The 14,473-nt window shown below is 33.7% G+C and overlaps 1 protein-coding gene across 1 annotated transcript in view; it reads left to right on the forward strand.

Annotated features, from left to right (window-relative positions):
• Window positions 1-14,473, forward strand: part of LOC110393513 (regulating synaptic membrane exocytosis protein 2-like) — a 285,663-nt gene that overhangs the window by 232,948 nt on the left and 38,242 nt on the right. The window contains exons 18-19 of the mRNA XM_021386412.1: window positions 10,789-10,968; window positions 12,125-12,234. Of these exons, the coding sequence (XP_021242087.1) occupies window positions 10,789-10,968; window positions 12,125-12,234 (290 nt within the window). The remainder of the gene's footprint in view (window positions 1-10,788; window positions 10,969-12,124; window positions 12,235-14,473) is intronic.

A 14,473-nucleotide genomic window follows, 5' to 3' on the forward strand; every position in this document is an offset into this window, starting at 1 on the left:
ATCCATATCCTACTCTTGGTGAAATTTTCCACTTAAATCGTATTCTCATACTGATGTAAATTTTCACTCCTGTGAAATGATTGTGTATTGATTGATGTCATTTGTCCTTAATATGCTGTTATTGGTATCTGAATATAATTTCAAAGTAGAAGTTTAAAATTACCTATATATGAAAAGATACATTCAGAAGATACTGCTGAACATGTAGTAGATATATGTGTTCTGTGTTCATTGCTATATTAGAAGTACAGTATGGGAAAACATCCTAAAATAAGCACCCTTTAAAATGTCTGAAATATCTGTGCTGTTTATTCCATATTCAGGAGGACTAGGCATGAGAGAAGAGTGCCTAATACATATTACGATGACACAACCTATGCTCCTGAAAGGTATTTTTATTTCTATAATAAAAATAGATAAAGATGAATAATACCTTTTTCCCTGAAGAATCTAAAATTCTTAATTCACCTCGACTGATGATATTTAAGTTTACATTGCACTATACGCAGCATTTTTTAAATACAGACCAACTAACCTCCAGAGCCTTAAGTGCTACTTTTTGTTTTAGCTCACCATTGCCTTCACTCTGGATTTTTTTAAAAGAATAACTCTAACTTGAGGAGAAAAAAAAGAAATGGTTCATTTTAAGATGTAGGAGGAAAATAGTACAGAGGAGTTGGGTACAACTGAAGGATTTTCCCCACTTGACAGCAGCATGTTTCTAATGGCTAACATTTTCAGTCATGGTGATCTGTTACAAGGAAAATTTAGAACCCTCACTTCAATTCTTTTAATATCTTGAGTGAGTTAAAGTGCTCAACTTTTGACATGTTAACACTCATATTGACTTAAAAAGGATGAAAAGTCTTCAAAATGATTTTGAGCGTTTGCGGTGCTGGAACCAGAAGTAGTGTTGTTCTTCCACATAGTGTATCCCAGTGAAAATAATATAACAAAAATCAAAAGTGTTATCTGAAAACTTTTGGACTGCAACTGGAAATAGTTTTTTGATAGCAGCATTTCATGTTTAAAAGGTTCAAAAAGAAAGAAATGCAAAGAGAGAAGCAAGTTGATTTTCCTAGCCCTTTGTAGAATTGGAGCTTTTATATTTCTGTGTACATTTTTAAGTCAGTATGAGATCTCTATATACAATATAGGAGCAGGTAAAGCAAGGATTTTGAGTAATAGCACAAAAAATTGTTTTTATTTCATTACTATGAATAAAATAAACTGCAGTTTAAAAGCCTAGCTTGTGTATTTTTGGTGCCTATAATAAAGCAGTTTTACAGAAAGTTTTTACCTGAAATCCTGGCTAACTGGATACACAGGCCGTAGTTTTAAGTATACATATGATCAGGGAAGTGTAAAGATACACCTGTCTTTCTGTAGCTGTGTTCTAATTTAGATAAAACTAAATCTAAAACTAATCTAAATTAGACTGAACTAAACAACTTTCATCCAGTCATTGATCTAGCTACAAATGTTTCAAAAAATATAGAATAAACAAGAGCAGCTAAATGGCATTCATATATTCTGCATTCTTGCCTTCCCTCAGCATAATGACCCTGAGGTGTGAGATCATGTAGTTAATGAACGTATCTCAAAACTTAACATTCTGCAACCTGAGAAGTTAAGAAAAAACTTATGCAAGAACTTATGCAAGAAAAGGTTATGCAAGAAATCTTTCATGCATCCGCTAAGGTCCCTGGGAACAAATTCATGAAAACCCTCTGATAGGGATATTCAAGCCATTAAACAGTTTTTCCTGCAGAATTTCACTGTGATTTTCAATAAAGGCAAAGGGAGACATATTCAACTTGGGAACACCATAGTCCCTTGATCTTTTCTGAAAATCCCAGTCTTGCTTCTCACCCACTGTTATTTTGAAAGTCATTGAGCAGAGGGATAACCACAGTTTGAATGCTATACCCTAGCAGGACACTGAAAATCTGGAACTCCAGATACAGAGTTGAAGCTCCTTAATCAAATATTGGGTGATTTGCATATATTTTATATATATATATATATATATATATATAGGGGTTAAGGAGCCTAAATATGTTATCCGTTGGTGTCTGAAATCAAAGAATCATTTTTGTCCCATTGTTTCTTTTCTCTATTTTTCTACTTTAAGAGAAAGTTTTTCTACCTATTTTTTGATGTTATTTGCAACTTATTTATGAAGTGCTGGTGCAAATGATTAGGTTACCCGTGTTCAATACCTGGAAGAATAATATAAAATTTGTTTGATTTTCATTGATCTGACTGAAGTGAGTTTTCTTCTGATTTTTAAACAACCACATAAACCAAACGCCTTATCAAATACAAAAATGAATACATTTGAAAAAGCTGAGTATTTGAAGTGAAAGACTTTTAAATTCATGCTAAGTGTAATATTATTTTTGTGAATGTTAAATCTTCATAATTACGTCTTATTTATTTCAAAGACATTGTAGCCATTGAAAAATTGATGACTTGTGTGTAAAAAAGACTTAGACTTAATGGAGCAGAAATTCATGTCTAAACTGCTGAAAAAACTAAAGGTGGAATAGATTAAGAATTCTATCATGAAAAAATAAAATACTGTAGGGTTTTTTTTTAAATAAAAAGATTTTGCTTTCTTCATACCTAAGAGATCATATGAAATACTTTGGAAATGTTAGGAAAGCTTCACATTTTATTGAGAAGTGGACATGTCATATAAATTAGAGTGCTATTAATGATACATGTATTTCTTTATAACACTTTTTTATTTTAACTACATTGTAAAGGTGGTACAATGGTGCAAGTTCATGGGCAGATCATATAGTCAATGGTTCAGCTGAAAATTATGGGTAAGTAAAGAGTGTAGTGTTGCAGATGTAGCTAAAATGTACGTGTTCTGATCTTATCTTTTCTATTATCAATTTTTATTATTATTATTATCTTATCTTTTTTTTTTTGTTCCAAATTTATTCCCAAGAAGTACATTTTTCTCTATCTTTTTCTTTCTTGACTCAGAACCAAGGCACATTTATGTGCTAGTCTTTTTTTTCCAAGATAGCTTTTATTCAGTAACAAATAGAAAAAGAACATTAATTATGCTTGAACTATTTTTAAAATATGTTCTCACTGTAAAGGGCTGCTTTAATGAAAATGGGCTTTTTGAGTGATAATACCTGCCTACGTTTGTACTGCTGGGCATGTACCTTTGAGACCTAATACCTTTTAGCTTTAGAAGCAGTCCCAGATCTAACTGTCTAACCTATCTCCCCATGTGATTGATGCATCACCCAAGTAAAGCTCTGCGTGCATTAAACCCATCAGTTCTTCCCAGCTGTACTTGGCTCCTGATCAAAGGAATGCACATCTTCCTCACAGAAACTTACGCTTTGACTTTACCTCCTCTCCCTCATTTTCTTCTTACTCTTAAAATATTTTTCTTCAACTTTATTTTTACTTATTTCTTTTGTTGAGTGTGCAGAGCTTGCTTCTTTCTGCCTTTCTATATCTCGTAAGATATACTATGCCAGGGATATATTTTAGCTGACTAAAATAAATGTATGATGTAGGTCCAAGCTGCTGATAAATCCTAAAGTTCTTAACTGAAACTCCCACTGATTTGCTGGGAAGTTTTCCTTAAGGAAATCTAAACAGAGCTACAAAACTCAAAATTATCTGTTGTGTAATTACACAAAATAATAATGTATATTGGTATCTCAAAAGCTGCAGTTTTGTGCATACAAATAATAAGACGTAAATTGTGCGTGAATATTTAACTAATTCTATGCCTTGGCTTATTTTTGCAGTAAATTTAATATTAACCCTACTTTCAATTTTGCATTACTGTTTATTCTTTTGTGGCCATACATGTCAATATGTATATTTGCAGATAGGTACCTGAAGCAGATAATTGTAAAGGTGTTAGGCTATACTCAGTTGCATAAAACAAGCCATATAAGATGATACTGTATACTGAAAATAGAACATATATCCAAGGGATTACTTACAGTTTACTGGTACTCCTAAGATTATTTAAATAAAATGGGATTCATATTTGTCTGATATTGCTTATACTGGAATTGTTTAAGGAATTCAGAGAGTAAAGGATAATGTCACTTTTTTGACTTGAAACTTATAAGTTGGGGTAAAAAACAACACTTTAATGCAAATTTCTCTGCTCTCTAGATAGATTTACAGTGGTATTTTGGCTATACATTACTGCAGCCACAGAGACTTACTTGGGAGCATATTTCTTTACTAACACTTTGAGCCATAGTTCTCCTGTTCACTGGCTTTTCAATTTTAACTTTCTTCAGTATACAGTTTATTTGAGCTTGCGGCAAGGGCCAGGTGTAGTAGTTCTTCATGGGAAAGTGCACAAGCAACCTGAAAACAGGAAGGCTTTTGTACTTGCTTGTGATAGGCACGTTAAATAGTTTTAGTGTACTTGTCCTAGATTTAGTACAGAAAATATGCTAACATAGCTAAGTATCACATTAAAATTAGATTTGAAAGTTGGGAAAGGAACTTATTTTTTAGTGCTCTCTGTCTCAAATTAAATTTAGCTACAAAAAGCTGTGGAAAAAGAATGAAGAACATTTGTTGTGAATTAGTATGATTTACACTATAAACATACACTACATATAAAGCATATAGCACATACTTTAGTAGAATAAGGAGTACTGAGATCAAATTCTATTCATCTTTGTAGATTTATGGAATGCTTTTTATGGTGACAGTATGTTATTTTGTTCATACGTGATTTAAGAGCTTTAAATACAGTAAAAACTTACATAACTGCTTCTCTTGATATCTCTGATCGAAATTGTGGCCTTATCAAGTGACAGAATGCTTTTTGACTTCAGGGAGGTCAGAGTTAGGGTCTACTGACAGAAGTTAAGAAGACAGATAAAAATGTATCTGTTCCATTTAGCCTTATGTGAGATGTTTTACTTACTAAATGTTTGCCACATTTTTGGTCCTTAAAAATGTTACTGAAAAAAAAAAAAGCCAACTCTTTGTCATGGCCTGAGTGTGCCAGGTACAAATCAAGTTAAATTTAAGAGGTGAGAAATAAAACCAACCATCAAGAACAAGTACTTTACAGATTCTACATTTAGTCCTGCAAAGTACAAGGGCATATTTAGGCACATGCTTGATTTTAAGCATACATTTCATTCACTTCATTAGTCTGTTGTCTAAGTGCTCTGCTGAACTGCCTTTGAACATGCAAGCTTTACTGGGAAAAGCTTTTCTATACATTGTCTTACACATCACTTAATCTTCTGCCATGAAATAGGTGCTCATTAGAACCTTTGAGTGTTTGTATCTGTGTTCATGTTATTATCACACAACCAAGTTGAGTGGGTGAAATATTTTATTCCAAAATGGGGAAACGTGTCAGAAAGTTACAAAGCCTTATACTTACACTTTGGAATATTTCTAATATATTTATTAAAATTTAGATTAATATATTGGAGAAGGTTGCATCAGTATATTCTGTTATAGAATTGATCTAGGTGGGCCCTGGGAAGGAATGGAATTTCTACTCTCTCTGAGAAATTTGAGTTCGCAGCTTTTGAATGTTAACCATGTTATCGTAAACATGACTCAGTGAATCTTCTTATGAAGATAAGATAGTTACATATAGGAGTTACCTGTTTCTGCTGTGTGATACTTTATTTTGTGTCACTTGAGAGTCTACATTAAAGATGCTATCAGCTGGAAATAGTTGTTAAAAGACAAAGTACTATAAAAGTCTCCTGGCAATATAAAACAAAAAGTATTTTCTAAGTATCAGAAACAATCGTGTAAAACCAAATATTTAATGTGTTATAACATAAATCTACTTAAATCTCCCCGACTTTTAAATTAGTATTGAAAGAACTGTTCCGTACATTCCATAATTTAGACATAATATAATAATATGAAAAAATATTAATATGAGAAATTTAACAGGATGAACTAAATAAATCAGTAAGACATAAAGCAGCATATACACTGCTTGCATTCTTTTATCCAGCTCTATGTAAGGAAATGCCAACCTGGAAGGTTCTGTTTTTGAGAAATTGCATTTTTGTTTTAGTACGTTTTAAAATCTATTGATGAGGAAACATATTATAGAGAATAAATCTATACAGATATAGCTCTATATGCTTTCTTTAAGCATTTTAGTATTTGGGTCATGCTATCATGTGTTAGTATAATTAAATATGTCTGTGACAGAATCACTAAATGACTGCAGTGCCATATACAGATACCTAAGCAGGGTGTAAGCAGCTGAGTTGCTGTAGCTGTAGCTGTCTGCACATAGCAGTGAGGAGCACAGTGTGCCTGGGATTGCAGCTGTTCTCTGCTTGTCTGCATAGTTGTGTTAGCTAGTAGAAAAGCAGTTCAGATAATGACGTGCTGCAGTGTAGTCATTCCTGTGACTGTCATGTAGATATACCTGTAGTTATTGTATACACCACAGTGTCGTGTGTGTGAATATTTGTATGTGCATATTTTTGTGTATGTATATACATGTATATATAAACATAGTTGAATAGTACTGCAGCAAAAATACATTGCTTTAATGCTTGCTTTTATTTTGCAAGGGTATTTAAAAGCATGACATTTCTTGCTTTTAAAAACTATAGCACACAATTTTACATTAAGTTCCTATAAAGGTATGGATGAGTGATTTGGTGAGGCTGTCACCAATTCATCTCAATATTTTGGCAGTGATTTCCCATTTTCCATTACAGTACTTATGACTCAAATTTTAGTTTGCTTGGTACTGGAAATCTCACTTGTTTGTAGACATGTTTATTTATGTTATGCTAACAGAGGATCTTGTGTCTGTGACTAAACAGCAAAGTTTCTATAGCTAGTAGAAGAATAACATGTCCAAGGATTGAAATCCAGCAACCATCCACAGACACTGACAGGTATTACCATTGAATATTAGCTGGAGTTTGAAGTTAGGATCATTAGAAAATGTATTGTTGTATTTTTTTTGTTCTGTGTTCAGTGTTTCTAGATAAAAAGAAAAGATGTTCTAGGAGCAGAATTGTAGTGTATAGTAATTCTACAGCAATTCTATTTTTATTTCTTCAGTTTTTTGTTACAAGAAAAACCTAGTACTTTTTACATTTTGATTGGCATGATCTCATAGCCTACTTTTTTAGTCTTTAACACAGTAAGGCAATATTAAACATGGGACTTCAAACAAACTCCTTTCACTTATTTTGAGGAAAAAATCCTCATTTGTGTTGTAAGCTCTTACAACAGCTTACTATGTTAATATTTATATGGCTTTCTCTATAAATGAACTTAGATCACTGAATACACGCATTTGTTACAAATTCTCCTTTTTTGTTAAGAAAAGTAACAAATCTGAAAAATTAAAAATTAGAAATGGTTACTTTCTGCATTGGGATAAAATTATCTATTGAAATTCCCAGAATATGAGCATATAACAATGCAGATAAATCGTTAGTTAACAAAAAATGTTGTAGCACGTTTGATTAGATATTATAGCTACTAGAATATACAGTGCTACCTAGATATGATGGGATTCTCATTCTGATTTGGATGAGTTTGGAATATAAAATTAAATGTTCACTCGCTTCCTGCAAGTGTGCTCAAACAGTTTCAGAGTGATAGATGTGCTTGCTTAAGATGTAGACACTGCTCTACTCTTTCCTTGGTGTGAGAGTTATGCTCACAAGTCTCATAGATTTTGACAGAGGAGTGGCCCACCTACCAAGCTTGTTTTTCTTAGATAGAAGAAAAAGGATGTTATGTTAGGCAACTAGGAGGAGGAAAGTCATTATTTGACATTTCATTAACTTTATTTTTTATAATGACAAGTCTGTTGGCAGAGATAAATGGCTGTTGAGTACTTTAAAATATTATGTGGCAGTTGAATACCTTGACTGTTATTTTTTCCTCTTTAAAAATCAGTACTTCCTATTTTATGACTTCCTGTCAGACCAGAAGAAAGATAACTTGGGAGCATAAGCACTCAAGAATGTAGCCTGAAAAGTCATCAATGTCTTTTTTTAATTCATTGATGTGTTTTAAAAACTCCCCCTCTGAGCTTATGGCCAAATTGTGATGTTAATGCATAGTTGTGTATTGTGTTTGGTGGGGAGCTTCGCTGCTCGAGCAGGTTATTGGAGTGGTATTATTTCTGTAAAAGGAACAGTTTTTCTCTGAAGACCTGGATATTACAGTACATTTCTACTGTGAAAAGAACAAAAGAATACCAAAACGTTAGAACAAAGACTATGTCCATTTCACTCTAGACACTAACGTGACTTTTCTGTATGTGTATGATTAAAAGCCACATAGTGATGCTCTCGCACAGAAGGCTGTCATTGTGCTTACGTAACATTCCATTTGCTACACTGTAGGTATTCAGAGGTTTGCAGCATGTAAACCTCTAACTTGAGGGTAATAACTGAACCTCAAGATTCAATTTAGTCTTCAAATCCTTTGATCTACAAAAGCAACAGTGGTGCCAAAGGTCGATCTAAAAGCAAAAGGTTCACTGCCAAAATCTGTGTTCTCCTTCACTTACTGGAACTCCCAGTTGTTTTTCCGCCTGAAGTAAATGCCAGGTGCAGATTGCAGTAAATGAAATATTTAGATTAACTACTGATCATGAAAAATGAGGCCTTTAGATATAGTGGCTCCACGGTACTCTCCAGAACAGCAAACATGCCCACTAAGCCATTAGTATTGGCCTTAATGGTAAAAATGTTTTCCTGCCTTCTAAATGCGGCAGTGAGTTAGATCTCTAACATCCTAAAAGCCACTTCTTATTTAACAGCTAAAGAGAATGAGGCTTTAGGAGTAAGAAATGAAAGAGGCTTAACTTCTCATGAAGTGTTTAAGTAGATCATGGTTGCTGCTTACCTGTTCCTCTGTATGTCCTGCTGTTGTTGAGAAGGGGAAATAGGAAATGGAATGAAACACAGTTTTGGTAGGAGACCAGAAGAAGAAACGAAGTCTTTATGGGCTCACTGATCTTCTTACGCATTTGGATACAAACAGTAGGGGTGGTTTGTCTGGATCTTGGCTGTTTTCTCTGCTGCAGTTATGCTGAATTAAGGAATCATTTCCAATTCCCATAGTCAAAGCTAATTTTTAACCACCATGCACCTTCTGTAATACTGAAAACTCTTTAAAAGTTACCCAAACTAAGCAACATTCATATCAAAGCTAAGGTTGTGTTTTTTTGTCTGCCTACAATGTAAAAGAAGCGAGACAGTGGATGTTTTTGCTGATGAAGCTTCCCATTCAGAAACTGAACTGATAGAAGAAGAAGTGAGGTAATTTTATTGTGGTTTTGTGCCAGGCTCATTGTAATTTTCCTCTGATATTTTAGTGCCTCAGCTTATGTTTCTCACTGTGGTGTGTTTGCTTGTTATGAGCTTGTAGACATAGGTTCTTGGTGAATGGTATTATTCTGAACTTGTCTGTGGCCATTCCTTGTTATCCTCAAAGAATCCAGTTATTACCTCATGGAAGGAATGAAGAGACAATCATTTTAATGAGCATCCATCCATTCAACAAAGTTAGCCACCATAGAGAAAACTATATTATGTCTCAATATGGTGTTTTAGAAAAAAAAAAATGCTGTTAATGACCTAAGACTCCTCATAATGTGGCTGTAGTATGTCTCTTTCTTTTTTGATAGTAAATGGAGTTTGGCTTTTTGTTACACTTGTAACAAAAAGTACCATCCAGTCACTCTGGCTTCATTGAAAAACGCATGACTTAGCTCAAGAGAAAGACCAAAAGGATGCATATATTCAGATGTTTATTCTGTTGCCATTCAGGTGCTCTCATAGAAGGTGTATAAAATCAATAAGCAGCTTCAGGAGGGTGTATTTTTTACTTTTAAAATGACGGTGTTTTTATCTGTTTTAGCACATTGCTACCCATTATTACTCCTTGCAAACAGAACAGTTACATTGTGAAGAGAGATTTATTTAATTTCTGAAATTACATGATTAATTGGCTATGATAGTAGGAGACCAAACTAGTTCATTCACAAATTTATTTTTTGATCAGTGTACTTTCTTTCTGTTGTGTCTCTAATACTGTTTTAATTACTGTTTTATCACTGTTCTATAGGTTGAAGGTTAGATTTTATATTTTTTCTATTATAAACCAATATTTGTCTACTACAAAGAACCTCAGCTAGTACTACTGATGGTATTGTAGATCTTCTTCTGACTGTAGTCTGTGTACTGCATATGGATCTGTCACTATAGCCTAGATGGTATTTCAACAGACATCCTTAGTTTAGTAGCATTCAACAGTGCTACATAGTAATTATAACATCTGGAATGTGATTGAATTTGCTGTGGACTTTCCCACAAATAATTGTTAAAGAGCACCACCTCTGAAGGTAATGCAGTCTGAAAAAAACTAGTCATGTGAGTTAAAACGCTCAATTAAAATGCACAGTTAAGCTTAAGTGAGACTTAATTGTGTTATGTATTCTTTTCCTCCAGTGCTGATGTATTAATTAACAAAATAACAATATTTTTACCCAGAAATTGTCAGGAAACAGACTATTGCATAGATAGTCATTACTGAGACATTGGAAACATTTCAGCCCATTTATCAAGAGTTTGGAGCAAACCGAAGCATACATGTTTAAAAAACTGTATGTAATCAAGAAGCGAACTCGGAAATTTACCGAATAAAATGTACATAACAAAATGACTTTCTCCAAACCAGTATCATGCAGCATATTTTACAACTAATAGAAAAGTCAACCGAGCTGCTTTTTGACTAACATTACAGGAATTGTGAAGCAGCAGATAGACAGCCATATCAAAGATCCCGATCAACAGAGCAACGTCCTATGCTAGAGCGGACCAACTCCCGCTCCCGATCCACAGAGCGTCCTGACTCAAACCTCATCAGGTCGATGCCTTCATTAATGACTGGAAGATCTGCCCCTCCTTCACCCGCCTTACCGAGGTGAAACAGACAAATCAATCAGACTAATCCCCTTCTGCCCCACCAGCTCACCATTTTATTTTCCCAGTAGCTAATTGGTATCGCCTCTCATCCTTAGCTGATCACAAGTAGCAATAGATACTAACCTTGTCAGTGTCAACACACTATTTATATTCTACTCTGGATATAATGGTGTGGCTGCCATTTTAATTGTCCACTAACAGTATTTAACTACATTTGTTTGTTATTTCTCATTGACCAGGAATCCTAGATAGTTTCCCACATGAAGCACCTCATAACCATCATATTCTTATCTTACAGAATGATAAATTGTTTGTGTTCATCAGACATCAGTTATGGGACGACCATCATAACATCAAATGAAACTTCCTTTTTTAAACAAAAACGTTTCTTCATTTGGACTGTACTAACTTTGTGTTTTAATTGCCATTTTAACCACCATTTTCTCTGACTACATTTTACTGTGCCATAGTCTGTATCGTTCCTGTTAAATACTTTATCTTTACTGATCGACACTTTGCAGATGTCTATACATTACTCTGAGCTTAAACATAATACAGTAAAAAGATGAGTTATTTTGGTCTAGTAGATATTCAGCACACTTCTCCTTATTTTGGAACTGCAGAATACATTCTTTTGTTTTCTGAAAGTGAGAGAGAGTACCATCAAATCCCCAGTGACAGAGTCAAATCCCAGTGTCTTTCCTCAGTTTATTACTTTGTTTATTTAAATCCCTATAATGTCTTTACCACTCAGTGGGAATTTAACCAAATAAAAATTGAATAAAGATAGTTGAATTTGGCCTGTGGATAATTGTATGTGCATGCATGTGTTATTTCCACATGCGCATGAATGTACATACAGTATATTTTCTGGCTTGACTGTGCAAACAATCATCGTATGGGTGCTTAGCCTTAGATGGGTGCTTAGCCTTAGCTTAGTTTGTGTGCTACGTTGGTGTTTTTTTTTTTTCCTAGAGAGATATTTCTCTTTCTAATCAGATCTTTCTTTAAAAAAAAAGAATTAATAGTTTCGCTATGGGAATGTGAGGGTCCCAAGTGAGCCAAAACTTAATTACTTTTATCAGTTCTTGAAGGTATTTAAGGATGAATTTGTCGTTTAATTGCTGTGGTTTGTTTTGATATGTGTCTCATAGGTCACATCCTCGAACTGGGTCTGTTCAGACAAGTCCATCAAGTACTCCAGTAGTAGGAAGAAGGGGCAGACAGTTACCACAGCTCCCGCCAAAAGGGACATTGGAAAGAAGTAAGTGTATGGTTTTCTCCTTAAGAACATTGCAAAATGCTCATGGAGGTCAAGTATGTTTCTTATTTTTCTTTGGGGAATTAAAACTCTTGAATTTTTGTGTACATAACTAGGATTTGATAGTATTGTATTTTGTACCATATTTTATTATATTTTAATGTCTACTGTACTCTTGACTGCATTGAATCATCAGCATTGCAGCAGTGATTAACAGTATGAACCAAGATGAATTATTAGCATAGTAATCCTGTTCCTTTTGAACTCAAGAGATGTTTTGTCATTGACTTCTACAGGCACAGGAAATGATTTTTAGTATGTTGTTTCGTGATAAAACTTCTTTTTGGGAGTTAGTAGCATAGCTGATCACTTGTGGGCTCACATGGTGTATGTTATACAGTACTAATATAAAACTTCTGCACCTTGAAACAGGAAGAGCAAGAAAAGAGGTAATAATCTTTAAAATAGGAAAGACCAGCAAGATATTTCATAATTCATGCTTTACTGATACTGTTGTGCTAATCTTTAATGTCTCATAAAAGCACTGGTCAATGGAGGCATCTTCCAAAATGTTTAGAAAAAGGACTGTAGACACATTTTTGATAGCAAATACGTTTTCACCCTTCCACTTCGGATAACTGAATGTGTTGTGCAAAATCAGTCTAAATGGTCATATGCTCTCCTTTTTTTTTTTTTTTAAATCCTTCTGAACATGTATATTGTATCTTTTATAAAACTTATGTTGTTTTTAACCCCTGTGCTTTGGTTCCCTTTTTTGTTTCTTTTTTTTTGTTTTGTTTTTGTTACTTTCCCTAGACAATGGAGACAAGGAGATAGAACCTTATGAAGGTCTGTACATAAAGGAGGGTTTGTTTTTCACCTGAAAGCCTTTTTGAGAGGCTATATAGGGAAAAATAAACCTAACTGCAATTGATGTTACTTCATTGCATAGACATAGTCAGAAACATTGTGATAATTGTTCAGTCTTTTTTATATTCAGACCTATGACTCATAGATTTTACAGGATTCTACATGAAAAGAGAATAAGTGAAATTATCTGAATACAGTCATCATTAAAAAGGACATATACCCATTTTTAAAGCAAGGATTTACACTACAGCAAATAAGAGTATTTCAAGTTCTGTTGGAGCCAGTTAATCTACATATTTGCATCTTTTCAGGATTGGCACTTCAAGCAGATACTGATCTAAGCATATGAGGCTATTTGACGTGTTTAATGTCAGCCGTGCACTGAATCAGAACCATGTTTTTATTGCAAATATAATTTATGCAATTGCTGAATTAGTAGGTGTTTTTTTTAATATAGGAGTAAGAATTAATTGAATCAAGATAGTCTTTCAAAAAAGTGATAATACTTCCTCTTAAAATTACATCCCCTTATATTTTTTACAATTGAAACCATTTAATTTGCTTAAAAAGCCATAAGATATCAATTGCAGTCCTTTGTTATACCACTGAGGGTCTATATGTAGTATAACTGTATTTGTCTCATCAGACTTTTTAATTTAGTATTTACAATGTTTATGGTGCTTATTTCCATTTTGGAAGCAAAACTTCATGACAAGAAACTGTTTTCTCAAATCATCACACTAGTATAGTCATTTCTCCGTCGTCTTACATGTTGTTAAATGCTTATATGAAATACAGTCTAGATGTGCCAGGAAATAATCTCATCTAATCACCTGATATTTACAGTCATTGCTATACACGCTTTCATGTTTTACCACTTTATCCTGCTCTTTGCTTATCATATTTACTTAGACTGTGAGCTCTCTGGGGCAGCTATTGTGAAGTACTCTGTATTTTTACTGTGTTTGATTAGAGAGAGTAGCAATCTTATTTACAACATAGGTTTTATAGTGAGAAATATAAAAAATACAGTGAAACAATTATTTTTATAGGATTGCTAGAATTATTTTCTCTGGTAAGTACTGATGGGACTTGAAAAACTCTGTTTGTGTTTACTCAAAGGCTGAGTAATATTTTCCTGTAACTGTGTCTAGTGGTCTTTTTGGAAAATATAGGCAATGGAAAATTGTGAAATCTACAGATAGTAGAGTTTTAAAATGCATTGTGTCACGAGAGACTCAAGCCACAGTACCTAGACACATTTCATATTTTATTTTACATATATAAAGGTGTTGTTAAAAACACAATCCATAGTTACCAAGCTTTCAAATAGTATTCAATGTAATTTCCTGTAATGAATTAAGAGATCATA

This window comes from Numida meleagris, chromosome 2 (assembly GCF_002078875.1).
Source record: "Numida meleagris isolate 19003 breed g44 Domestic line chromosome 2, NumMel1.0, whole genome shotgun sequence".
Taxonomy (NCBI): Eukaryota; Metazoa; Chordata; class Aves; order Galliformes; family Numididae; genus Numida; species Numida meleagris.